Genomic DNA, 25,483 nt, shown 5'->3' with positions numbered 1-25,483 from the left:
ATCAATCTTCCATCAGAAGAAGAAAGCAGCTCTAAACCAGACTGAAGGATGAGAGGAAGAGGGAGAGAGACAGCACCTGTAGTTCTTTATCAGCCGCTTTGGCGAGTTCTCCAGCCAGAGAGTCCAGCCTCTGTCTCACCGGACCGTCCACTGACAGCACGTGGGCCAGTTCACACAGCGAGGGGTACAGCTAGAGGACAGTGCAGACATAATTCACACACCCGACATGATCTCTCGCTCTCTCTCCCTCACTGACCGCTAGGAGGACTCTGTTGCGTGAGAGTCATGGAGATGATTTGTTTGAAACTTTTAATGTTTGCTCATAAAGGCATATGTAGCTGAAATTGAAAGTTTCTTAAACTAATAAACAGAAAACACATGAATCAATAACTGAGTCACTCGAATATCTGCATTTATGCCAGCCCCTAAATAGCATCTGACTGAATATTACCATGAAGCCATCTGCAATATATATATATATAACATCATTAAAATCTACTAGCTGCCCAATATTTTTGTGGTAACTGTTATATACATTTTTTTTCAAATACTTTTTTAACATTATGAATGTCTTTACTGTCCTTTTTGATCTATTTAATGCATTCTTTCTGAATAAAAGTTAAAATTTCTTTCAACAAAAAAAAATATATATTTGTGTTCTTCTTTCACAGGTGTGATGACTGTACTGCTGTGTGGAAAATATTCATAATAAGAAAAGAAACGTTTGACAGGTAAATGCACAGACACTCACAGCTCGAGAGTTCCTGGCCTCCTTGAGGACCTGTCTGGCAGCCTGTAGCTCTTCTCCTTCACCTGTTCCTCTCAACACACACACCTGCTGCTGCACGCGCACACACAGACGCTCCATCACCTGGGACAGCAGACAGAAAGAGACAGAGAGGAAGGAACAGACAGGAACAGACAGTGAAGGAGAGAAAGCGAGAGCAACAGAGAGAGAGAGGAGAGTTTGATCCAACCATACAAAGTAAGATCAGTCATAGTTCACATTAGCAGGTGAAAGAGATGCTTCCTTATACACACACATGCGTGTCATTTCTTTTAAGGTAAAAACTTTGTCTTTTACTGGTTTATTGGTTAGAGACCAATATAAACATTCAAATGACAGGTTAACATGTAAACATGAAGACTTTGTAAATAATATTTAGAAAATGGGACTGCCAATAGACAGAATTCAGTACACTTCCATTCAAAGTTTAGGGTCTGTAAGAATCTTATAATCTTTTTTTTGTTTTGTTTTTTGTTTAATGGTTATGTTCACCAGGGCATTTATTTGATTAAAAAAATACAGTTGAAACAGTAATATTGTGAAATTATATTGCAATTTAAAATAACATGTATTTTTTTATATTTTAAATGCATTAATATTATCAACAGTTGTGCTGCGTAATATTTTTGAGAAAACAGTGATACATTCTTTCAGGATTCTTTCATGAATGCCCCCCCAAAAAATACAGCATTTATTGAAATATGAATCAGTTTTGATCAATTTTCTCCTCACCAAATAAAAGTATTCATTTATTTTATCTTACCGACCCCAAACTTTTAAATGTTAGGGCATATTAGTTCAACATATCAAATTCAACCAATGCCATTCATTTTCTAGAAGACAACCATAGGGTAAGTGTTCAGGAACACTTTTGAGATTATTTTGAAGCTTCTAGTCACACTGGAATAACACACTCAAACTTTAAAGAGCTAACTGAGAAATGAAATGGCATAATTATGCAGTTCTCCTTTCACAAAAAAAGCCTCTTTTGACCCCGAAATATGTTTATGACACTTTTTAATTCATTTTAATTCATATATTACAGGAAATGCATAGAAATGGCACTTGCAATTTAACCACCAATTAAACTCAATTAATCTGAACTGGCAGAACTAAAATAGAAATGACCCAAACTCTGAACCAGAGACGTTCATCATCACCATAACCAACATGATCACATACTAGAAGTGTGAATGTGAATGTGAATAAGGCATGCGAATATAATGGTGGAGGTCAGGAAGCGGTCTTTACCTGTTCTGCGGTACTAGTGACCAGGCCCTGATGCAACCGAAGAGCCTGTTTCTGAGAGAAACGCTGAGTCTGGTTATTCCTTAACAAAGCCCGCTGGATCTGAGAGGAACACAGGAAAGACAGACGGACAGGGCGAGGGAGAGAATACTCATTAATGACAAAGAAAAGAACACTGATGCTTAGATAAGCCATGCAGTCATGTGGAAATTATTGTAATTATACTGGGAATTAATGAAAGATAAATGTATTGTCTGCAGTGTCCCTCTCTCAGCAATAACCTTGTAAAAGTTTCACATCTCTGGGCTCATTAAACATGTGCATAAACATTTCAATGCCTTGGGACTATTAATCTCAAAACAGCCGGACAACGGAGTTATGGATATTTCAAGGGGTCATATCATAGAAAAACAGATCTAGCTTTTTCTTTCCTTTTTTCTTTTTTATGATAAGTCCCATCTACTATGATATCTAAGGATATAACCAAACAGTCATGATCGTGGAGACAAAATGTGAAAGAAAAAAAAAATAGCTCACTGCAAATTCAACGATCGACCAATATACTCTGAATATTTAAAGGTGCTGTAGGGAACTTTTGTAAAAAAATATATTTTTTACATTTTTATTAAACCTATCATTATGTCCTAACAGTAGAATATGAGACAGATAATCTGTGAAAAAAATCAAGCTCCTCTGGCTCCTCTCAGTGGTCCTATTGCCATTTGCAGAAACTCCATCGCTCCCGGTAAAAAATAACCAATCAGAGCTGCGGTCCGTAACTTTGTTTGTGTTCAAAATGTAGAAAAATGTATATAATAAGCGAGTACACCATGAATCCATTTTCCAAACCGTGTTTTTAGCTTGTCCTGAATCACTAGGGTACACCTATAATAAGTGTTTATATTCGGACTATTTTAGATTGCTTCAGGGATACCTCGGTGGAGTAACCCAGTACCTTTGTGATTCTTCATAGACATAAACAGAGAGAACTAGTTCCGGCTACAATGTTCTTCCGCAAGACGCAAGCAGTTCTGTTTATTAAGCTAGAGCGTCAAAAGTTACCTACCGCAGCTTTAAAGGGGTGTCATTATGAAAAACCCTTAAAATCTGTAATTGTCCAATCAGAATCAAGCATTCCAGAGTGATGTTCACACATGACCACCCAAATTTAGACATTAATTGCTATTTGGTGTTCATCAAATTGATCCAGCCGGCAGCAGTGAAGTAACTGAACTCAAAGAAATTTAAAAAAAGAAGAAGAAGAAGAAGAAGAAGAAGAAGAAGAAGAAGAAGAAGAAGAAGAAGAAGAAGAAGAAGAAGAAGAAGAAGAAGGCACTGTTTTGAAATTATGGTAGTTTAAAAAAGTATTTAAACTATATTTTTAAAAAGGAATATTTCATATATAAATTAAATTATATAAAAAGTAAGAGGACAGGAAAAATGGACAACACTATTTATTTAATGCATTATTTATGAACTGTGCCTTTAAGAGTTTGCGTGTCATGTTTCAACGCTGATTATTTTGTGAACTTGTCACTTGTCATGTAGTACAGGTTTGTAAAGAGGCTGTCATTTATGGTTTGGTCAGTAGCTCTTATCTTGAAATCTACAGCTAACATTCCATAAGCTGTTATTCATTTCACCTAAACAAGATGGTCAACCAGAAACACAGGTTGTTTAAATAGTGAGCTTCAACATATAGAAGAAAAAACCTGTTTATTTCTGTGGGTAAATGGTAATGTTGATCTAAATCTTGTCTTATGTTGTGCTTAAAATCTTGACTATCATTCTTTGGAATAATATACAAAATATATCCAGCATTCTTACCTTGGTCAGCGCCTGTTCTGTCCTCTCTGGGGCGCTCCGGTACGCCTGTGTGACATCACTGAGTGGGATAGGCATGTACTGCAGAGTGAAGTTACTGAGGAGAGAGCAGAAGACCATCGAGAACCAGAATAAAAGTTTTCCCCAAACATCGCAACTCGAGAGAGATGAATGCTAGGAAGCTGGAAAGTGTTACACATCGTCTATTTGTGTCTCAAGAAACAAGGTGTTTTTTCATGCATTCATTCTTTTTAACTTTTAACAGAGTACCATGTTTTTTTTTTTCAACACTTTTCAAAGCGATGTGTACAGAGAACAACTTTCTTACAATGATTACAGTCTTCTGAATGCAAGCTCAAGTCTGCAAAACAGTTTCTATGTTAAATAATATTTGTGTAGATCTCCAGGGAAGAGAGGTGTTTCCAGAACAATGCTCTAATTGTGCATCACAGGCAGGTCAGTGAGGTGATGAAAGACTGTGCAATCACAAACAGCTTCATGTAGGCACGGACTAGGAAGTTCTTATTTTTTCCCAGTAACAGCATGCTGTGAATAAGTTTTCAAAGAGACGAGTGAGTCAGTGCTCAGAGGGGTGAGTGTGCATTGAGGAGTGTGCATGAAATGAATGTGAACGTGTGTGTGTGTGTGTGTGTGTGTGTGTGCGTGTCATACTGTTCTAGGGCTCGAGCCACATCTTGGAAACCTGTAGCACTTGTGTTATTCCGATCCCACGTCACACTCCTACAAGAAAGAGACAAACCATGACAATTTTATTTTACTAAACCCTTATCCATTATTTAGTGTTAATTAATGCACCAGATGGGAATCTGCATGCATTTTGTACATTTTCTGCACTGATCTTCAGGAAAACTCTGATGAATTCTGAATATAGTCCAATTTGCTAAACAGACTTAAAGAATTAGGGTCATTGTAAGAATTGTTAATTGCTGAATCTGTTAATTGTAAAATTGTTAAGGCTCAGTTCAGTCTCATTCCATAAAAGCTAATGGAGGTATTAATATCTAAACATTTGTTTCTAATTATTATGCCTATTTTGTTATACATTGCACTAATGATAAAGCCCAGAAAACATAATGAGCAAAAATAAATGAGTAAATGCATGAATATAATTGATGCATAAATATGTGAATATATACATAAACAAAAATGATAGACAGACAGACATACAGATAGATAGATAGATAGATAGATAGATAGATAGATAGAGAGAGAGAGAGAGAGAGACAGTCAAACCATTTAATTAAAAAAATGTTTAAAATTATGTTTATGACAGAAAAGCCAAGGGACATGTTTATCACCATATTTTAAAAAATGACCCATTAGCAAATGAGCTAAAACGTTTCATTAAAAAATGCCAAGTGCACAGGATGTAGGATGTCATAAATTGTGTGCGATCAGAATTTTGCAGAACTTTGCAAAGCTTTCCATGGAAAATAATATATTTTAAAGATCTACGATCAGATTTAGCCAGAGCAAACCCTCTGTAAGATTTACTAAAGACCTGCAAAAAAAGAAAAAGCAATGAAAAGGTGCATTTGTAGGAGTTTCCCTTTCAGACGCAAATTTTTTGGGAGGAGAGTATTTAAAATAATAATATAAGTTTGTGGCTGGCAATTTGCTTATATTTGTGTTATTATTTAATGCCCCCAGAAAAGCATGTATTCGTCCATTTTGCTCCTATGTTGTTAGTAGATTCCCCATACATAATGATCATCAGATCTGCTTGTTTGTGACCCTACACTAATTTGGTACACTCTGCTCAACATGGATATGATCTGGTTGTGTCTCTGTTCTTTGATTTGCACGTTGTCATTATATCACCTGCAGCATTTTCCACTCCCATCTGTGCGTTTATTGGATTGCAGTCTCATGCTAATTTGCCTTTTAAATCTGGCCCCTAGTCTTTGACATATAAAGTTGGATTCTTGGTTAACAGGTTCTATATTGTGCATTTTAGCACAGCTGGGATGCTGTATGGACCGATCAGCATCTTGAACACTCCTTTTTACAATTTACAAACCCTGAGTACCTAAGCGTGGTGTTGATCAGCAGAGCTTTGCTGAGCATCCGTGCTCCTGTGTCATCGAGTCCATTCCCGCTCAAGTCCACCTTCTTCAGGCAAGCGTTGCTGCCGAGGGCATTCACGAGCACCGTGCCCCTTGAACGCAGCCTGGAGTCAGCCAGAGACAAGCTCTGCAGGGCCTGTCAGGAAAGAGGAGCAGCGAGAGAGAGTGTGTGTGAGTTTGCAATGTCTCTGATCTGTAAAAACAGTGCTTAATAATTGATCAAGCAAGGCGATATCTGCAGTGAGAGGACTATGTGCCCTGAAGGAGAGAGATTAGAAAGAAAAGAGAGAGAGTGAAGGAAGGACGGATGAATCACTAGTGCTGTAATACACACAGCATACTGTTAAAAAGCTTTTGAAGTCTGTGTATGTGTGTGTGTGTGTGTTTGAGTCCTGAAAGTGTGTAAGGTGAGTACAGGAAACAAAATGTTATGTCCATGTGTATGTGCTTGTGAAATACTCACACACTCTTCCTCTTGCACCAGATGCACTAGTTTCTGCAGAACCTCGTCTAGAACCCTGCAAGCACATGAAATAGCAGGATTTACACACATACCTATAAACTCCATCAACTCCAAGATTAATGACACTTCACACACCTCCCCTCAGTCCCTCCTCTGCCTCCCTAGAGCCTCCTACTGTGTGCTCACATTGGGTTTGTGATTGCAGATGGTTTCACAGACTTTTCTAACCTGCTTACCTCGACTGCCTGTCTCAGAGAGGATATCTGTTGTATCTGTTAATCTGTGTGCTGCACGTAAGCTCTATCAACATCTACTCTATGTCATGCTGTTGATTATCATAGAAATTCATTTGGAGTAGACCCTCAATCTGTGAAAATAAACATATGATGCTTGCAGTAATGCATTTACAATGGAAGCATGAAAGGGAAGCAGGAAGTAGTATAAAAAAGGGTTTGCAAATTAAAACGGAAAATGTATGGTGGAATCACGTTCAAACAATCTGGAATGTTAAAACATCCTTTCGGCTTGAGTTTTATGTTTTAAAACAGATTACATAAAAAAATGATTTTAAGATGAGGGAACATGGAAAGGGGGTAACAGCTAATTCTGGATTGTTTATATGGATTAAACGTGAATGATTAACATATATTATATGAGTACAACAGTGACAGCAACAAGATAATCCCAACATTACAAACTTTGTTTTGAGGCAAACAAGTATTTGAAAATCAGAAAATGTTAAGTTAAAAAAACTTTTACTTTTATATAAGTAATATATATATATATATATATATATATATATATATATATATATATATATATATATATATGTGTGTGTGTGTGTGTGTGTGTGTGTGTGTGTGTGTGTGTGTGTGTGTGTGTGTGTGTGTGTGTTTGTGTGTGTGTGTGTGAGAGAGAGAGAGACCCTGGATCACAAAACCAGTCATAAATAGCACGGGTATATTTGTAAAAATAGCCAAAAATGCACTGTATTGGTCTTTTATGCCAAAAATTATTAGGATTTTAAGTAAAGATTTAAAGTAAAGGCTCCATGAAGATATTTTTAACATTCCCTACTGTAAACAGGTCTATATCAAAACATAATGTTTGATCCGTTATATATATGGCTAAGAAATTGGACAACTTTAAAGGCAATTTTTTTTTGTAATAGTATCTCATCCAAACATTGTCCTATTATAACAAACCACGCAGCAGTGAAAAGCTTATTTATTCAGCTTTCAGATGATGTATAAATCTGGGGTCAAATCCAGGGTCATGACTCATGTTTATAAATACACACAACATAAATGTCTTTACTGTTACTTTTGATCAATTTAACGCATCCTTGCTGAATTCATGAATCAATTTCTTTAAAAACTGACCTTTGAACTTTTGAATTGTAGCGTACATAACTGTGTGTTATGTGTGTAGATTTATGGCTTCAACAAAAACATATACCATCGATTTATAAGCGAGAGCTCATTGTAGTTTTGCCTTGAAAGTTTTATATAGTTAAAAATGTATTCTCACCATCCTAGAAAACTTTTCTCTTTTCAAATAGACAATTCAGACCATTTAGACAGCTCAAATAATATATTTACTGTAGAAGTCATGTAATTGCTTTGATAAAGTGTTTCACATTTCCCGTTTGCCTGCAAGGCTTCCATTGTAAGTGCACAACAGTAAACACATTTTTAGTTTTTTTTGGTAATCGACGACATGCCACAGATCCTGCTGATAGAGATTAAGATGTATTGAACCTTTAAGCAAGACACTTATCTGCAAACTGCTTCAGGCAGCCTGACCCTGCAGTCTAAATGCTTGTTTGTAAGTCACTTTGGATACACGCTTCTGACAAACAAATAAATGTATCCATATATCACTGTCCACTCTGTGATGTTTGTCTCTCTCAGTCCGGGAACAAGTACCTGCCCTTGATGTTAAAGTTTTTGCCCAGCAGCAGGTGTTTGAGGGAAGGGTGTCTGGAGAAGGCAGGAATGACACAGAGGAGATCACCGTCGAGCCCTGAAATGAACACAGAAATGAAAAGGCAGAGCTGATGGCCACTGAAACAAAAATACAACTGAGGGGAAAGAGACAGACTGAAGGTCGGTGGTAGAAGACAAAAGCTTCCTTTCATTTATGCAGTTAGATGTCTCACCGTTGTCTGAGATGTCCAGTGTGCTGATGCATGAGACTCTGGGGAATAGGTCCTGTATTATCCCTGCTCCAGCAGACCTGAGCTGAGAGCCAGACAAACGGAGAGAATGGAAAAGAGATAGGGAACAAGGGCACACGGGGTACATAGAGAGAAGAAACACTCAAAGACTCTAACATGTATAATTTATGCTAGCATGCACTCATATTTTTCTAATAGCTCAACTGAAAGAGCATGGTGCTATCTACACCAAGGTCATGGGTTTGATTCCCACTGATAAAAACGATATTAATCCACAGTAACTTCTGCATTTTAGGCATCTTCATATTTAAGTAATGGAAGCTTGTTTAGTAAGATAATTGTAACTTGTTGTCTCACAAATCAGACTCAAGATTTTTACCTTTTTCCTTACAATTCAGAATTAAGAGATATAAACTTAAAAACTGCAAGAAAAAGAAGGAACTGTGAAATAACATTTACAATCAGATTACAATTACCTTTTTTTATTTCATGGTGGAAACAAAACAAAAAAAGAGGAGGACGCGCCTAGGATAGTTTGAAGAGTGCAGACATTGCATGCATCAGAGGTAAAAAAAAAAATATATAAATACTGTTCAGTTTCCTGCACAGACAAATTGTTTTGTGTCTTTACACATCAGTGTATTAACACAAGCCACAGGGTTTAATTTGGTTTTGTTTGTGCATGTTATTTTTTGTTTTTTTTTGTTTTTTTAGCCGTGATTCCCATTTACCTCCATTATGAGACTGATAGACTGCAACAGTTTGTGTTAAAAATCTTTGTTTGTTGTCTACTGAAGAAACAAAGTCACCGACATCTTTAATGCCCTGGGGGTAAGCAAATAAACATCAAATTTCCATCACATTTTTGGGTGTACTATCCCTGTAGGTAACGTTTCTGTGCAGGCACATAAGGTACATTATGGATACAATTAAAATTCTAAAATAAACCTAGTATTTTCATCAAAAATAAAGTAGATCCAGAATGACTTGTATATTAGAAATTGTTCTGCAAATGTATCACTTTTTATAGTACATACAGGACCACGCATTTTTTTACCATTTTATCCTGAAAAATATAAAATATAAAATATAAAAAAATATAAAAAAAGGTGAAAAAGTTTTTTAAAAGCACCTAAACAGTATTTTAAAGAAAAAATTATGTGAGGCATAATAATTAACATTTACATTATTATGCATTAGGCAAATGTTTTTATCCAAAGCGACTTAAATTGCATTCAAGATATATATTTATCTTTTTTTATTAAAAAGTTTATTATGCAAAATAAAAAGTGACTTATGAAATGGCAAACATGTGTGTGTGTATATACATATATACATATACATACACTGTATATATATACACTCACCTAAAGGATTATTAGCCTAAAGGATTATTAGGAACACCTGTTCAATTTCTCATTAATGCAATTATCTAATCAACCAATCACATGGCAGTTGCTTCAATGCATTTAGGGGTGTGGTCCTGGTCAAGACAATCTCCTGAACTCCAAACTGAATGATCGTTTGAACCATCGTTTAAATGCCACGGCCTACCTGAGCATTGTTTCTGACCATGTCCATCCCTTTATGACCACCATGTACCCATCCTCTGATGGTTACTTCAAGCAGGATAATGCACCATGTCACAAAGCTCGAATCATTTCAAATTGGTTTCTTGAACATGACAATGAGTTCACTGTACTAAAATGGCGCCCACATTCACCAGATCTCAATCAAACAGAGCATCTTTGGGTTGTGGTGGAATGGGAGCTTCATGCCCTGTATGTGCATCCCACAAATCTCCATCAACTGCAAGATGCTATCCTATCAATATGGGCCTGTCTAAAGAATGCTTTCACCACCTTGTTAAATCAATGCCACGTAGAATTAAGGCAGTTCTATTGGCGGAAGAGGGTCAAACACAGTATTAGTATGGTGTTCCTAATAATCCTTTAGGTGAGTGTATATTAGGGGTGTCACGATTTCGATTTTAAATCGAAATCGATCGAAATTAAGTCACAGTCTCAAACTTCGAATTAAAAAATGGAATCGTCGATGCTGCCACGCCCCCATGTTGTATGACGGCAAATCAATGACAAAAATAACCGAGCATTCAACTGACATGTGACATGTACTCTGCGCGCAATAAAAGCCCTCGCGCGCGCATGCTCTTTCCCCACATCCTCGCGCTCGATCATCTCACCTCTGCTCGCGCGAACAATTTTATTTTTGTCAGTCGTGGGGCGGGGCTTGCTGTTTTAGTTGTTATCTCAAATGTCATTGGTTATTCCCCTTTTCCTAAAGTCAGTATTCGACGCCTGTTAGAAAATGATTAATAATTCACTTGACTTGACCCATGACTTCATCAGTGGACCAGATACATGTGAGTAATCATTTCTTTTGCTTGTTTAATTTATTTTTGTCTTTAATGTAATTTAATGCATTGTTTATAGAGTAGATCTTTTGTAGATACTTGATTAACTGGAATTCTTCTGATTGCTAGTGATTGCAGTCTTGTAATAAGAGATACACATATTTTACAGACTGTAATGATGCACACACACACACACACACACATACTGTACATACATACATACATTATATATATATATATATATATATATATATATACACACACACACACACACATATATATAAGGTCAAAGGTCAGATATTATATTACATAAAAGTCTAGTTTGAAAAATGACAATCTGTGCTTTAAAAAGAATAAATGTAAAAATCGAGAATCGAATCGAACCGTGACCTTAGAATCGAAAATGCAATCGAATCGAGGATTTGGAGAATCGTGACACCCCTAGTGTATATACATAGAAAATAAACATTTGTGTGAATTGATATTTGACTAAAATGTATATGCTATGAGACTGTACTGTACAGCCTGTGTGACAACGAGCCTCAGTCTCCTATATACATCGTTTTATACATAATTATTTTCAAATCCACAGTACAGAGATTTGAAGAATGCAGCTGTTAAAATAGTTCATGATTTGGTTTCTGAGAACGGATCAAAAGATTTTGTGAGGTCAAAATAAGGCAACGCAGGCTTCACTGAGATAAACACCTTGAAAGGTTTTTTGTCTGATTAATTCTGTAGCCGAGATATCTGTACATACAGCAGAGTGACCACAGACTGGAGGATTGAGGCTAGAACCAACAGAGAGAACGACAGGCATATATAGACCTCAAGCCAGATTTAGGTCCACAATGGGGGGATGGGGTACCTCACAGCCGCTGATGTCCAGGTGTAGGTCAGTGATGTGAGGATTGGATGAAAGCCCAAGAAACAGAGCCCTGTGGAAGTGATAGTGAACAAACACAGGGACGTTGTCATTACTGACAGCATTACATGCCTCATTGAAGAGACTTAGCATTCTATTATGTGCTTCCATGCTTGATCTCCATAATAAATCAAATCAGAAAAGGTCTATGTGGACACCGTCAAAGCGTTATGCAGGTCTTAAAGGATTAAGAGGAAAAGAGCTTAGAGATTAGTTTGACTCTTCTGTTGACAGAAGAGAGCTCAAATCAGGTGTTCAGCTGGGTGCGACAGCCCGTCTTGCGCTCGGTTTGCGTTTGTGAGCCGGGAGGAGGTATGACCCTGTTTGAAATGCTTCGTTTGAAAACATTCTGGCTTTCCCAAAATAGCAGCTGCTGCCTGAACATCTCGATTCTGACCTCAGTTAGGGGTGCAGGGCTGTAAAACTAGAAATGATTCCCCAGAGAGTTCTTCTAGCAGGCTTTTCACACTTGAAATTGTTAACCCTTCAATACATAGTTCATCCAGAGAGGGAAAAAATGGAAAATGATTTGCAGTTTCCTTTGTAGTGCACAATAGTTTTCTTTTATGGACCCAACAGTTTATTTATTATGAGATGTCCATTAATAGTACAAGTTTATTTTTTAGAAATCTCCGCGTGAATGTATTTTTGTGTGTGTTATATAATCCCAATCAGAAGATTAGGGTTAGTATTACTTTTTTTATTCATCTAAGACACATTAAATCCATCACACTTAACAGTAAAGACAAGTTTAATGGCACAAAAGATTTCAAGAAAATGCTGTTATTTTTAAACGTTCTATTTATCAAAGAATCATGAAAACAAATGTTTTAACATTGGTAATAATACAAATGGACCTTTTAGCTGAACATGTTTTCCAAAAATGATTACTTAGTTAGTTCACCCAAAAATGAAAATTAGCCTGTTATTTACCCACCCTCAAGCCATCCTAGGTTTATATGACTTTCTTCTTTCAGACGAATCCAATCAGAGTTATATAAAAAAAACCTGTCCTGCCACTTCTAAGCTCTATCATTGCAGTGGGTTGGTATTTCTGTTCAACAGTCCAAAAACACTTTAAATAAAGCTTGTGCATCTGTAATAAAATGTGCATGTTTTATGATGGATGCGCGTGCTTTATTTAACGTGTTTTTGACTGTTAAAGAGAAGCACCCACCCACTGCAATGATAGAGCTTGGAATAGTCAGGATCATTTTTTATATAATTCTGATTGGATTCATCTGAAAGAAGAAAGTCATTTATACCTATGATGGCTTGGTGGTGGGTAAAACACCCTAATTTCCATTTTTGGGTGAACTAACCCTTTAAGCATTACACTTTTGGGGGGAAGGTGGTTGACTCGGTTCAGCAAGCCCTTCAAATCTATATTACATTTAAAAACTATGCTTGACTTTAAAAATGTACAAAAATGAATCCATGTGTTCAGATTGATTTCAATGCTGCCTACATGTTGAGATGAAATCTCAGTATTTTTGAAACTTGCAGTGATAACTAATAATTTTCTGTCAACATCTACACTCAGAAGATAATTTGATTCCATTTATTTGGCCGTACAGTGAAAGTCAGTGGTCACCAAATGGTTTGGCTTTAGAGTATGTAGCACTTGAATAGTAGAGATACTTCAGTTCAGTACAGTCATTTCTTTCCAACAGGATAGCATAATATGCTCTGCCAAATCCTGGGTTAGCGTGACCTGGGTTAATCTAAATTCTAAAAACAGCTTAAACCAGCCAAACGTAGTTAGCTTAACTGTTGTTGGATTTAGAGAGGTTTTGGGAAATTGTGAATTGGTCAGACTAGGAGACCAGCTGGCTAACCAGCTAGGTCGTGCTGGGAAACCAACTAAACCAGATTAAATTAGCTAAGCCAGGGTAAAGCACAGCACAAAAAGCCAAAATGGTGACTGGACTCACCTCAGCACGTCGGGAGGCATCTTCATAGACGCCAGACTGATGTGAGTGAGGCTGAAAGCTGAACTGAAGAACTGACGGAATGAAGGAAGTGTCTCTCTCACTTTCCTAAAATTGTGACAGAAAAGAAGGGGAGACTTTTATCCATAACACATCATACCACACTTCACAAAACCTTGAGCAATACGCCTCAAAAGAATACCCTCTGGCTTATTAGAAAAGAACTGGCTTGTAACTCTATTACGTGTTAAACATTTTAACAGCGTTCAACATTTTAACAAGCTGTCATTGGACCAAACAACATTATTTGGGTGGGATAGAACTAGATGGGGAAAATGAGAAAGAGAGAGAGAAAGAGAGAGAGAGAGACAGTCAGTGAGGGATACCGGGGGGCTAAAAACATGACAGTTCGTGATAACACTTTTTGCGTTAGACAGTGACATTATCATTTAAGAGAGAGAGGGGGAAGAATGTGTGGTGTAAATGTGTTAACAAGAGCAGAGAGTGTTAAGGGGAACATTCCTATTTAATATTCATGAGCTCTCTGTCTTATCAGCTGGAACAGATTTACATTGCTGCCTCACTCTCAAGGAGGTGCCCATGTGTGCAGTGGTTTTGTGTTTGGGTGCGCATGTTTCTGAGTGCTTACGTTAACAAGTGTGGGAGTTTAGGTGGGAGTTTGTGAAAGGATGAAATTAGCACTAGGAAAAAGAGGCCATGCTCACTTTAGCATACTAACACCGTAATCTATAGTATTGCTGCAGTGTATACTATGTATACTGAGCACAATATGCAATGACCCACTACATTTGCCAAATATTGAAGACCCAGAGTGATAACTATAAGGAGAATCTATACTATATTCTATATCTATATTCATACCAATGCATGATAACATTGTGTTGTTTATACAAGTGCTACTGTTTTGTCCTCTATTGCTTTAAGTGCTCAATCTGTTTAAAGTGGGGTGGATTCTGATTGGCTATCAATGTTTTTATCATTAATCAGCTAGAGAAAAAAATTTCTGGAAGTGATTCCAACAATATTGTTCCTGTGTGACATGAATGATGCCAAACGATTCCAGTAATATTGTTTCTGTGTCTTGCTAATGGCCCTTTATACAACACAGCACACTGGTGGCATCCGAAATCACAGACTTCTCAACTAGGAGAACCAGGACCACAAAACCAGTCATAAGGGGACATTTTTCAAAACTGAGATTTATACATGATCTGAAAGCTGAATAAATAAGCTTTCCATTGATGTAGGGTTGGGATGTTAGGATAGCACAATATTAGGCCGAAATACAACTACTTGAAAATCTGGAATCTTAGGGTGCAGGATCTTAGTTGTGATCCAGGGTCACATACAGTAGGCGAAAAACAGTATGTGACAAGAGAAGTGTGTCCGACTCCGAATTCTGGGGTGTAACAATACAAGTATTCATACCGAAAATTTTCAATACAGGCCTTTTGGTTCGGTACGCATGTTTAACCACTATATGAGTGGAACTTCACTGGAAGCTGCCAGTTTTATATATTGCTACTATTGATAAGCAACAAAGTCTCATTATTAAATGATGTTTTGTTTTTTTGATTTTTCAGGCAATGCAAAAAATAAATGATGTTTTGATGTTCTTTGATGTGGCAAGACAGGTCCCTGTATAAATGCCTCAGTTCAAACAGCAGTGCAGAGCACGAGTGAGAGCGATCATGCCTTCTGCTTTACTAATAGTTTTAATAAACATGAATTAACTCATGCCTCGTAATCGTTCAGTCTGTGTTTCAATTACAACAACTTCAACTTCATTTTTTATGTCAATAAAACAGCTTGTAAACAAAAACATTCAGATTAGATTCAAACTATATAATATACAATTTTGTGGACGTGAGGTAATTACTTATTCAAAAAAAGCAACCACTCAAGAGTATGCAATTTCGGATGTAGCCACGGTATAGAATACTGTGTCCCACAATCCAATGCATTTGACTTTAACTTCCATTTTCTGTTATATGATTGAACTGGAAGTTATAAAAACATGTAATTTTTATCTGTTCTTGACTCACTATTTGAATCCTACATTTTAACACAAAACTGGATTAATCAGAAAGTTATGAGGTCATGTAACAATGCAGCATACTGCACAAGGCGTTCTGTTACACTAGCTATTTTCAACAAATATTGCATAAGCAATATTGCACTACTGCACAGCATTTAGGACGTAGTAATCTAGTACTTTAATCCCAACGTGAGACTATTTCAATCTTCAAACACCCAATCATCTTCAAAAACGTATCCCTCTGCAAATTCAAACCCAATTAAGAACAAACACATTTGCAAGAGGTGCAACGGATGAAGAAACCTTCCAGTTTGAACAATAAGTCCAGCTAAAATTAGCCTCATTTTTCAGAGAGTTTCTCATAATGCCATTAACGTGCCAAAGGGGAGATGGAATTGCTGTACGGGTTCAGAGGGAGTCAGACAGGAAGATGGATCATTGTATTTCTGTTTCTCTTCAGCCTACAGCTTCTTCTTGCATGCAGGCACATGCACGTTTACTTGCAATATCACAGACTTCTGCTGTAAAGCTAATTATAACTACTAGATTATTGTTAGAATGTAAAAAAAAAAAAAATGTTTACTTAATTTACGAGCTGTTTTTCCAAATGTGTTTTATTTAGCTCACTTTTAGAAATAATTTTGTCACACAAAAACATGTTTTCTTCTGATGCTGTTACAGTGGCTGTATTACCATCTGTGCAGCATGCCGGTCCATCAGCTCTATTTGATCACTCATGTCCCAGTTTAACTCATATTGCATCTCTGCAGGCACTCTTCCCTGCTGGGAAACCCATTTAAAACCAGCCTCTGATGATGGCTGAATCCAGCTGGAAAGCTGATCTTTTATGGTTACTAACAAGTCCAAGCTGGTCTAGATGGCTGACCAGAAAAAGTATGAGTAGTATGAGGATCTAGTCTAAGCTGGTAGGAGCTTTTTTTAGTATCAGAAAAAATATTACAGTTTTTAATAATATTTTGAATTAGTTTTAATATTTAAATTTTATGTTTTCATTTTAATTTTAGTACGTTTTTGTGATTTTATTGAATATATTAGTTTTTTGTTTCATTAGTATTCTAAGTAGGTTATATAAATGTTTGTTATTTAATTTAAATCAGTTATTTAAGTACATCAAGTTAAACTCAATGAAAATGAGAAATACTGCCTTAGCAAATTACTGAAATAAAATATTGTATTTTATTTCAGCTAAAATGTATTTTATTTAATTATTTTAAATAACGAAAATGTTTTGATGATTTTGGGTTAAGCTTACTATAATAATCCTGGTTCTGTGCTTTTTTTGTTTCCGATAACAAAAAAATATATCTAAACATTATTAAAAAATAATTAAAAAAAATTGTTTTAATGATATTTTGAGAGTTTTACTGAAAAATAAGACAAAATAATGATTTTTCTGTGTGAATAAAATGGGCACTTTCCAGCAGGGATCTAGTTTTTAACCTTAAACTCATTTAAAAGCAGTAGAGAAGTGCTTCCTGAGGAACTGACTGAGATGATGATGTGCGTGGTTGAAGCAGGCAAGTTTAGCTCACCTGTGAGGCTGACTCAAACGTGACAGATTATCATGCGAGGGCTGGTGGGTGGCAGTTTAGCTCACCTGTGAGAGAAGGAGTTTTTGGACAGGTTCAAGTAGGAGAGATCGGCACAGCAGCCCCGCAGCAGAGCTCCAAATAACTGAGAGGAAATGGAAAGAGGACACAGAAAAACAGGGAAGGAGAGTGGCAGCAAAAGAATGACTAACATTAGTATAATTCTGCAATTTAGGACCATTAAATGTGACAGAAATATCTGTATCAAATCGTTGTCAAATTGACAAATTGTAGTCTCGCATCCTGGGTGCAATGCCATAAATCTTGGCGAGTAAAAAACAGTTTTGCAATAACAAATTCAGAAGGATGAGACACACTGTCAACTCACAGAGTCTACTGTACAGTCGGTGCCTGACAGGTCCAAATGCACCAGGCAGTTCGGCTGGGCCAGGAACAGGTACAGGTTCTACAATGAAGAGAAGTATTGAGGCTGTTAATAGCAGTGTGTGTGTGTGTGTACTGTGTACCTGTCTCTGTATGTGTGAGTTATTTTCAGCATTTGCGTGTTGGTCCTCACAAAGACAGAAAAACCTAAATAAAAAACTTTGTGAGAAGCTGCCTAAAGGTCCTAATGATGAAGGCAAAGCTTTATAATCTGAATACATAATCTAGATAATCTAAATGCATGTATTTTATTAAAAATTATACACATTTTGTGACAATTTTTTTGTATAGCTTATATATATATATAGAATACTAGAAGTAAAAGTGAGATTAAAAAAAAGGTTCTTGAAAAACAGGTACCGTTGCATCTTCTCCAGACAGAATCCCTGGGTTCTTACTAAGGTCCAGATGAAGAAGAGAGTTGGAGTAGTCATCACTGGAGCACAGGGCCTGAGAGAGAGATGTGACACCTGTGAAGAAAGACAAAGAAAGGCTGAAATCTAAAGTCCACTGGAGAAAATGCTTCTATTTTGCATGTTTTAAGTATATATCCATTTGCTTTAATGACCTCATAGGTTTCAAAAACAGATAATCATATTCAGAACGATTTCAGAATGATAAAACAAGCATCTTGAGCTTTAATGGAAGCAAAACATCTAAATGTTTGTACAAAGTAGTTTGCATGATCAATGTCATAAATATACATATTTGGTTAGTGTCGACATTTCTTCAAATCCCTAACATTTCTTTGTATTTCCAGGATTAAATTAGATTTCAAATCCCAAATTTTCTATGTGGCCTCAGACTTTTGGACTCCACTGTTTTTGACCACTAAAACACAACAACACACAATGCTCTGTAAGCAGAGTGCATTTTCATTTTGTTTCTGAATACATGAAGAAAATGCTGCTGATTGCCTTTTGCAGAGTGAGACAAAAAGACAGCTCAACTAACTCTTGTTAGGTGGCAGCTTGCCAGTGAACTCAGCCAGTATGCTTTCTCTCCAAGGAGTAAGAAAAACATCCCATTGCACTCTCTAAAAGGAGGAATTTACTCATCAAAATCTTAACCACCGCAACCTTTCATGATCCAGTAGTCTTTGGTTGGCTTTTATGGTTGCTATAGTTCATTTTTTTGATGTGTAAATTCAGTTTTTACTGCTGATAGGATGCTGATTTTACTTCAAAGTTCACTATAAACCCCAACCGGATGTGACAGATGCCAACATGAAACATCTCGGTTTGAAATGAGTTGTATTCTCTCATGGCACAAGTTCATCTAAGTTCTGTATTCAAAGTTAAAACTTCTGCAATGAAGTTGTCACAAATCAGATTACAAATATAGATTAATGATGGGAGCTATTTGAGTGGATGTTGATTTATGGCGCATGTTAGAAGGCTATCCATCTATCCACTCGGTTTAAAACTGTATTGATTGAAAGAGTAAACCAGAGATTTAGAAGACCCTGGAAGCAGCCAAGGATGCTGGTAATTGAGTCCGGGCTCTCTAAGAGAAGACTGGCTCTTCGGTCGAGACTCTGTAGCTCTAAAGTCAGATGCAACTAATCCATTGATGATCTTACTGGTTTAGCATAGAACAAGAAGCTGATTCTAGATCAGTGGAGTGAGAATCGTCATTTTACAGCCTGACAGAGATAGATAGATCTGGATAGATCTGCTATGGCCTGTGTGTGGATAGAGTGTGGTTTCACTGTTTTGTTTTGTTCTTGAATCAAGTTCATGGGTGTGTAATTAATGGAATAAAAAATAATAATAAAAAAAAATGTTTTAAATTTTTAGTTAAGCTTTGTTTCTTACATATGCACACACAAAATTATTCATACCGTTAGTAAACGTGATTAAAGACGGCTGTGAAAATAAATCTGTATCATTAATCCCTTTGATCTTTTATTTTAAACATTTACAAAAATCTAACTTTTCATTGGAGAATAAGAATTTCAAATGGGAGAGAAATCTCATTATGATTTTTTTTTTTTTACACATTGGCCACAATTAATCATAACCTTTTATTCAATACTTTTTTGCAACCTCCTTTTGCCAAGAGAACATCTGCCAAGAGAGCAGGGACCATTCCTTCATCCAGAATCACTCCAGACCCTTCAGATTCACAGCTCTATGTTGGTGCTTCTTCACTTTAGTTCAGCCCACTCATTTTCTACAGGGATCTGGTCAGGGAACTGGGCTGGCCAGGGCAGAAGCTTGGTTTTGTTCTCAGTCACCAATTTTTGTTTTGGTTTTGATGTTTGTTTGTGGATTATTGTCTTGCTGGAAGATCCAGCCACAGCCCATTATAAGATTTCTAGCATAGACAGCCAGTTAAAAAATAATAATAATAAATGTTGGTATCTAATTGAATCCATGATGCCATGTATCTAATAAGATACTTTACTATGTCTATTTCCAGGACCTTCAGCAGAAAAACATGCCCACAACATTAAAGACACTGCAGTGTATTTCATTCTACACATGGGGTACTTTTTTTATCCCTGTGTGCACCAAACCCATCTTGAGTATTTGCCGCTAAAAAGCTCCTTTTTTAGTTTCATCTGACCATAGAAGCCAGTCCCATTTGAAGTTCCAGTCGTGTCTGACAACTGAATAGGCTGTGGTTTGTTTTAGGATGAGTGAAGAGAATTTTTCTTGAAACCCTCACAACATGGGATTGTTTGATATTTGTCTTGTTTTGTTTTAGGCTTTCTGACCCCAAAACTCAACTAATGTCTGCAGTTCTCCAGCTGTGATCCTTGGAGAGTCTTTGGCCACTCAGACTGTCCTCCTCATGGTGCATTAGGACGATAAACACACACACCATCTTCCAGACAGATTTCTAATATCTTTAGTTGACTGGAACCCCTTAGGTACTGTCCTGATGGTGGAAATGGGGATTTTAAAGCTCTTAAAAATGTTCAGCTCTTTTCTTACAGCCACTTTCTAAATTTGTGAAGTTTAGCAATCTTTTGTCGCACATCAGAAATATATTCTTTGATTTTACACCTTATGATAAATGATTAAGGGAGTTTGGCCTTTGACTTCCTGAAATGTATAATCCTGTGAAACAGGAAGCCAAGGCTGGACAATTTCCTTTTCATAGTCACCCTGGTGTTAAAATAATAATAATAATAATAATAAAAAAAATGCAAATATGCATGGGAATATACTATAATATAATATACTTTAATCATAATGATTTCTAGGGGTACCAATAATTGTGGCCATTGTGTCCTAGAGAAAAATATTTATTTCCTAATGTGATGCCCCCTACTTTTTTTTTACTTTCAATTTTTTATTATTTTTTATTTTTATAATAATTTTTTTTATGAAAGATCAATTGGATAAACAATGCAGACATATTTCCACAGCCCTAATAAAAAATAATAATAATAAATAAAAAAATAAAAAAATAATATATATATATATATATATATATATATATATATATATATATATAATTTTTTTTAATAAAATAAATAATTTTGAGCACAACTGTACACACACACATATGCTATTTTATTATTTTATATAAAATGTATAAATATTAAAATTTGTTAAATATTACATATACATTTATAGTCAAGATTTGTTTAATTGTAACTACAAATATTATTGTTCATATTATACAGTGGGTACAGAAAATATTCAGACCCCCTTAAATTTTTCACTCCTTGTTATATTGTAGGCATTTGCTAAAATCATTTAAGTTCATTTTTTTCCTCATTACTGTACACACAGGACCTCATATTCACGATAAAACACAGAATTGTTGACATTTTTTCATCAATAAATGTGCAAAAATGACTACAATTCTGTTTTTTTCTGTCAATATGGGGTGCTGTGTGTACAGTAATGAGGAAAAAAATGAACAAATGATTTTAGCAAATGGCTGCAATATAACAAAGAGTGAAAAATTTAAGGGGGTCTGAATACTTTCCGTACCCACTGTATATAATTAAATATTTAAAATGTAAATATTGCTAGAACATTATATAATTATATTGTAACATAATCATATAAGTTACTTATATAATTATACTTTTGAATAATTTTATGTGTATACACACAGACATATGAAATAAATATATTATTTGGTTAATTATGCCTACAAAAAAATATACACACACATATATGTATATTTAAAAATCATAATTTAAATTTTAGCTTTTTTAGAAAGTTAGTGTAGTTATGGTATCTACCAGCAAGGGCTAATTGGAGACATGATCTATTTCTTTATTTAATGCTTGTACAGACCTCTAGTCTGGTGAATGGTAATTGTGGGATAGTTGTTATAGACTTAACCAGCAGATGGCGCTAAACATCTAGGGACACATAGCTTCTGCACACACCCTTAGAAGAGAGCGACGTCTTGGAGAGGTTCAGTAGACGCAAGCCTTTACTGAGCCGACACACCTGCTGGATAAGGTTAGACACCCCTGTGAGGAAATATACATTTCACAAACATTAGATCAGTCACAGACCAATTTACACACCACTAACCTTCAGGCAAACACTGACATTGTTGCAGTTACGTTCACACATGCACACTTGTGATGTGATCAACAGTGACATGTGTCAGGCATGATAGCAGTCTGAAAATCTGACACTGATGCATATAGAGGACATATCCTTTTTGGGGAAGCTGCTTTGAACTTGTAGTTAGTGACACCACAAGCTATTGACAAGAAATACTATTTATACTGAAGCTAGGCTACATAAAAGGGGAAGTATGATTTATATACTTAAAAAATTCAGAGAAAGCATTTAATTCTTAGAAAGAAATTGCAATGAAGCTTGGGGTCGACGACCCAGAGTTATGCAAAAATCGACGCAGACAAACATCCGAGACAAGATTTCCAAAGCCATGAAAAAGAGTTAAAATATAAGGTAGCAGGTACCAAACGTGTTTCAAATAAATGTTACACCATACTGCTGCTGCTCTTGTTCTTTCAATAACTGAATTTAAAGGGAATGCAATAAATGAAATGCCAAACAAACATACAATAATAAACCTTTGTTCTTTTGTATTGCAAACATGATACTTGACTCTGAACTGCTTCTAATCATTCTTCTTTTGTCTATAATATTCTGACCAATGTTGCATCATTTCAATGTTGTTGTGTTTAGGGCAGACGCGTGTCACGTTTACAGTAATCTACACCCTGCCACCGGCAGCGAAAACAGTATACCGTCGCTCAGCCTTTTCAAACTTCTTTTTGCCCCCAAACTTAGAGCGAAAACGAACTCTGTTTGAAGCATATCGGGGACTTTACTTTTGCTGTACAGTACAATCAAAACTACACAAAAACACACACATTAGAAAAAGCAGAGCACAAGCACATCTCAAAGAATCTATTTCCAAATCAACAACAGATACATCACAGTAAGTCAGCAAAGCAGAGACAAGACGGACAAAAAAAAAAAAAAAACACTCAGAGACAGAAATAGCAGATGCACATGCTGATACAGAGAGTGTAAAAACAGACAAAGGCAGGTAAACAGACAGACTAGAGGGGAGAGGGGGGTATAGCAGAAATACAGAGACTTTGATGCATGTACCTTGGTTGTCCAGTGTATTGTGGGCCAAGTTAATGGAGTGTATGACTGATGCCGGGTTTTCTGACAGGGCAGTGGCCATTTTCTGTGGGAAATCTCTAAATGACAGAAAGAGAGTGAGTAGAAACGAAACCGCAATACAAAGTACTGCACTCTGGGACAGAGATTAAATACAGAGGCAAGGATGCGGCAGGGGAATAAGACTGGGAATGACATAAAGGGAAAAATGACAGTGACAGAACAAGAAACTAACTTTTAGATGTAAAAGAGAGTAAAATGAGTGATGAATAACAGGAAGAGCGCAATAGAGAGATTTATAACTTACGCTTTAAGGCCCACATTTTCCAGCGTGAGCTCCTCCAGACTGCTGGATTTACTGACAGTGTGCAGAATCTGTTCTACGACCTCTGAACTCTGTGTGTGTGTGAGAAAGAAACAAGGGGGAAAGAAAAAAAGCGTTAGAATTAAATTCTTAGGAAGACCCACCATAATGACTGTAATCTCATGCATACGGACACAGATTTTAGGCAGGAAGATCTATTTATATACGTACACTACCAGAAGGTTTATAATAGGCTGAATTAATGTGTTCAAAAATACAGTAAAAACAGTACAATTTGAAATAACTGTTTTATATTTTAATACATTTAACATGTAATTAATTCCTGTGATGGTGAAACTGCATTTCCCCTGCCATTACTCCAGTCTTCAGTGTCACACAATTCTTCAGGAATCATTCTAATATGCTGATTTGCTACAGTTATTGCTGATTATTTTGTGCCATATATTAATAACTGTTTTTGCTGTTCAATATTTTGTGCCATACAACTGTCATACAAATATTTTTTTCTAAATGTACTTTCTAAATGACTTTACACTCAGTTTTGAGTAATTTAATGCATCATTGCTGAATAAAAGCATTATTTTTTTTATTTTTTTTAATCTTACTTACTCCAAACATTTGAATGGTAGTGTATCGAATGAATGCCATATTCATATACCAAGGTATGATAACATAATAACTGATGATATGATAATACCACAATACTATTTTGTACACAAAACAAACAAAAACAGAAGAAAAAACAAAACAGGACTCTGACACAGTGGAGATTGAGAAGGTCATAAAAATATATTTACAATGCGCAAGTCTTTGCAATAAAGTTTGGTGAACCATGAGTTATACGCCATGGCCGCCACAATCACCGCAAGGTCCCTGCGACAAAAATAGACACAGATGAGAAAAATCTAAACAAATGGTTTCAGTGAGAGTGATGCAACAACCAGAGACGTTCTCACTTTCCACATGCAAGCTCTCCTCAAGACTAAAATAGAGATGTTATTATTCAAGAAAAATGATAGATTCAGCAGTACATGCTCCCTGAGAGGAAAGCCAGGAGAGGAAGGGAAGGGGACAGTGTGGATCAATGAGAAAACTGATGCCAGGTCAGTGAATTACTGCAATGTGTCTATGATACAGCTTTTAAAGTTGGCCCTGAGCCTAAAACCTTTTTACCTATAGCCAGACTGCATTGAGATGGAAAACGTGGAAATAGACGACGAGGGAAAGAAATGCAAAAGGGTTTCTCCTGTTGAGTACGGCTGATGGCTGTGTTCTCAGTTGCAGCTCTGTCATTTCTCTGTTTGGACGCTGTAGTGAGACTGTAGGCAGTGTGTACTCAGCTGTTCTCTTCTTCTAAACGAGAGGTTCTCTACCACACCTGCTCATCTCTTCCCCTCTAGATGTTCTAATGGAACAAACTTTGAGGATGTTATGTCATAAATCAATGACATAACATCCTCAAGTCAGATGCAGCATCGAGATAGTAGTCTGAGTGTGCCTGTTGGTGAAATAGCGAGAAACAAAAGAACGGCAGTTGGATTGCTCTGCAGTATCAATGCCTGTTTGCTGATTTACTGATTTAATGTCTAAAATGTTCTTTTTTCTCTCAAATGCTTGATCTTCAACTCACAAGGCAATACAAATAAACTCTTCCCTTCCCTTATCATGCCAGTTGCCACAATTACATGAACATTATTTTCTG

At 36.3% G+C, this 25,483-nt stretch overlaps 1 protein-coding gene across 2 annotated transcripts in view; it reads right to left on the bottom strand.

The window, feature by feature from the left end:
* The window catches only part of carmil3 (capping protein regulator and myosin 1 linker 3), a 54,528-nt gene that overhangs the window by 10,837 nt on the left and 18,208 nt on the right, over positions 1 to 25,483 (bottom strand). For both annotated transcript variants that reach the window (XM_052549212.1, XM_052549213.1), the window contains exons 9-26: positions 24,579 to 24,654; positions 23,764 to 23,852; positions 23,442 to 23,536; positions 22,232 to 22,318; positions 18,232 to 18,341; positions 17,816 to 17,893; positions 17,496 to 17,572; positions 13,822 to 13,926; positions 11,831 to 11,900; positions 8,571 to 8,652; positions 8,338 to 8,434; positions 6,410 to 6,464; positions 5,910 to 6,082; positions 4,532 to 4,600; positions 3,863 to 3,956; positions 2,039 to 2,137; positions 752 to 871; positions 77 to 190 (exon numbers count right to left, since the gene is read on the bottom strand). In XM_052549212.1, coding sequence (XP_052405172.1) covers positions 77 to 190; positions 752 to 871; positions 2,039 to 2,137; positions 3,863 to 3,956; positions 4,532 to 4,600; positions 5,910 to 6,082; positions 6,410 to 6,464; positions 8,338 to 8,434; positions 8,571 to 8,652; positions 11,831 to 11,900; positions 13,822 to 13,926; positions 17,496 to 17,572; positions 17,816 to 17,893; positions 18,232 to 18,341; positions 22,232 to 22,318; positions 23,442 to 23,536; positions 23,764 to 23,852; positions 24,579 to 24,654 — 1,690 coding nt within the window. The remainder of the gene's footprint in view (positions 1 to 76; positions 191 to 751; positions 872 to 2,038; positions 2,138 to 3,862; positions 3,957 to 4,531; positions 4,601 to 5,909; positions 6,083 to 6,409; positions 6,465 to 8,337; positions 8,435 to 8,570; positions 8,653 to 11,830; positions 11,901 to 13,821; positions 13,927 to 17,495; positions 17,573 to 17,815; positions 17,894 to 18,231; positions 18,342 to 22,231; positions 22,319 to 23,441; positions 23,537 to 23,763; positions 23,853 to 24,578; positions 24,655 to 25,483) is intronic.

The sequence above is a fragment of the Carassius gibelio genome, chromosome B2, assembly GCF_023724105.1.
Source record: "Carassius gibelio isolate Cgi1373 ecotype wild population from Czech Republic chromosome B2, carGib1.2-hapl.c, whole genome shotgun sequence".
NCBI lineage: Eukaryota > Metazoa > Chordata > Actinopteri > Cypriniformes > Cyprinidae > Carassius > Carassius gibelio.
The sequence above is the reverse complement of the archived record's forward strand: the minus strand, read 5'-3'. Positions and strand labels throughout refer to the sequence as shown.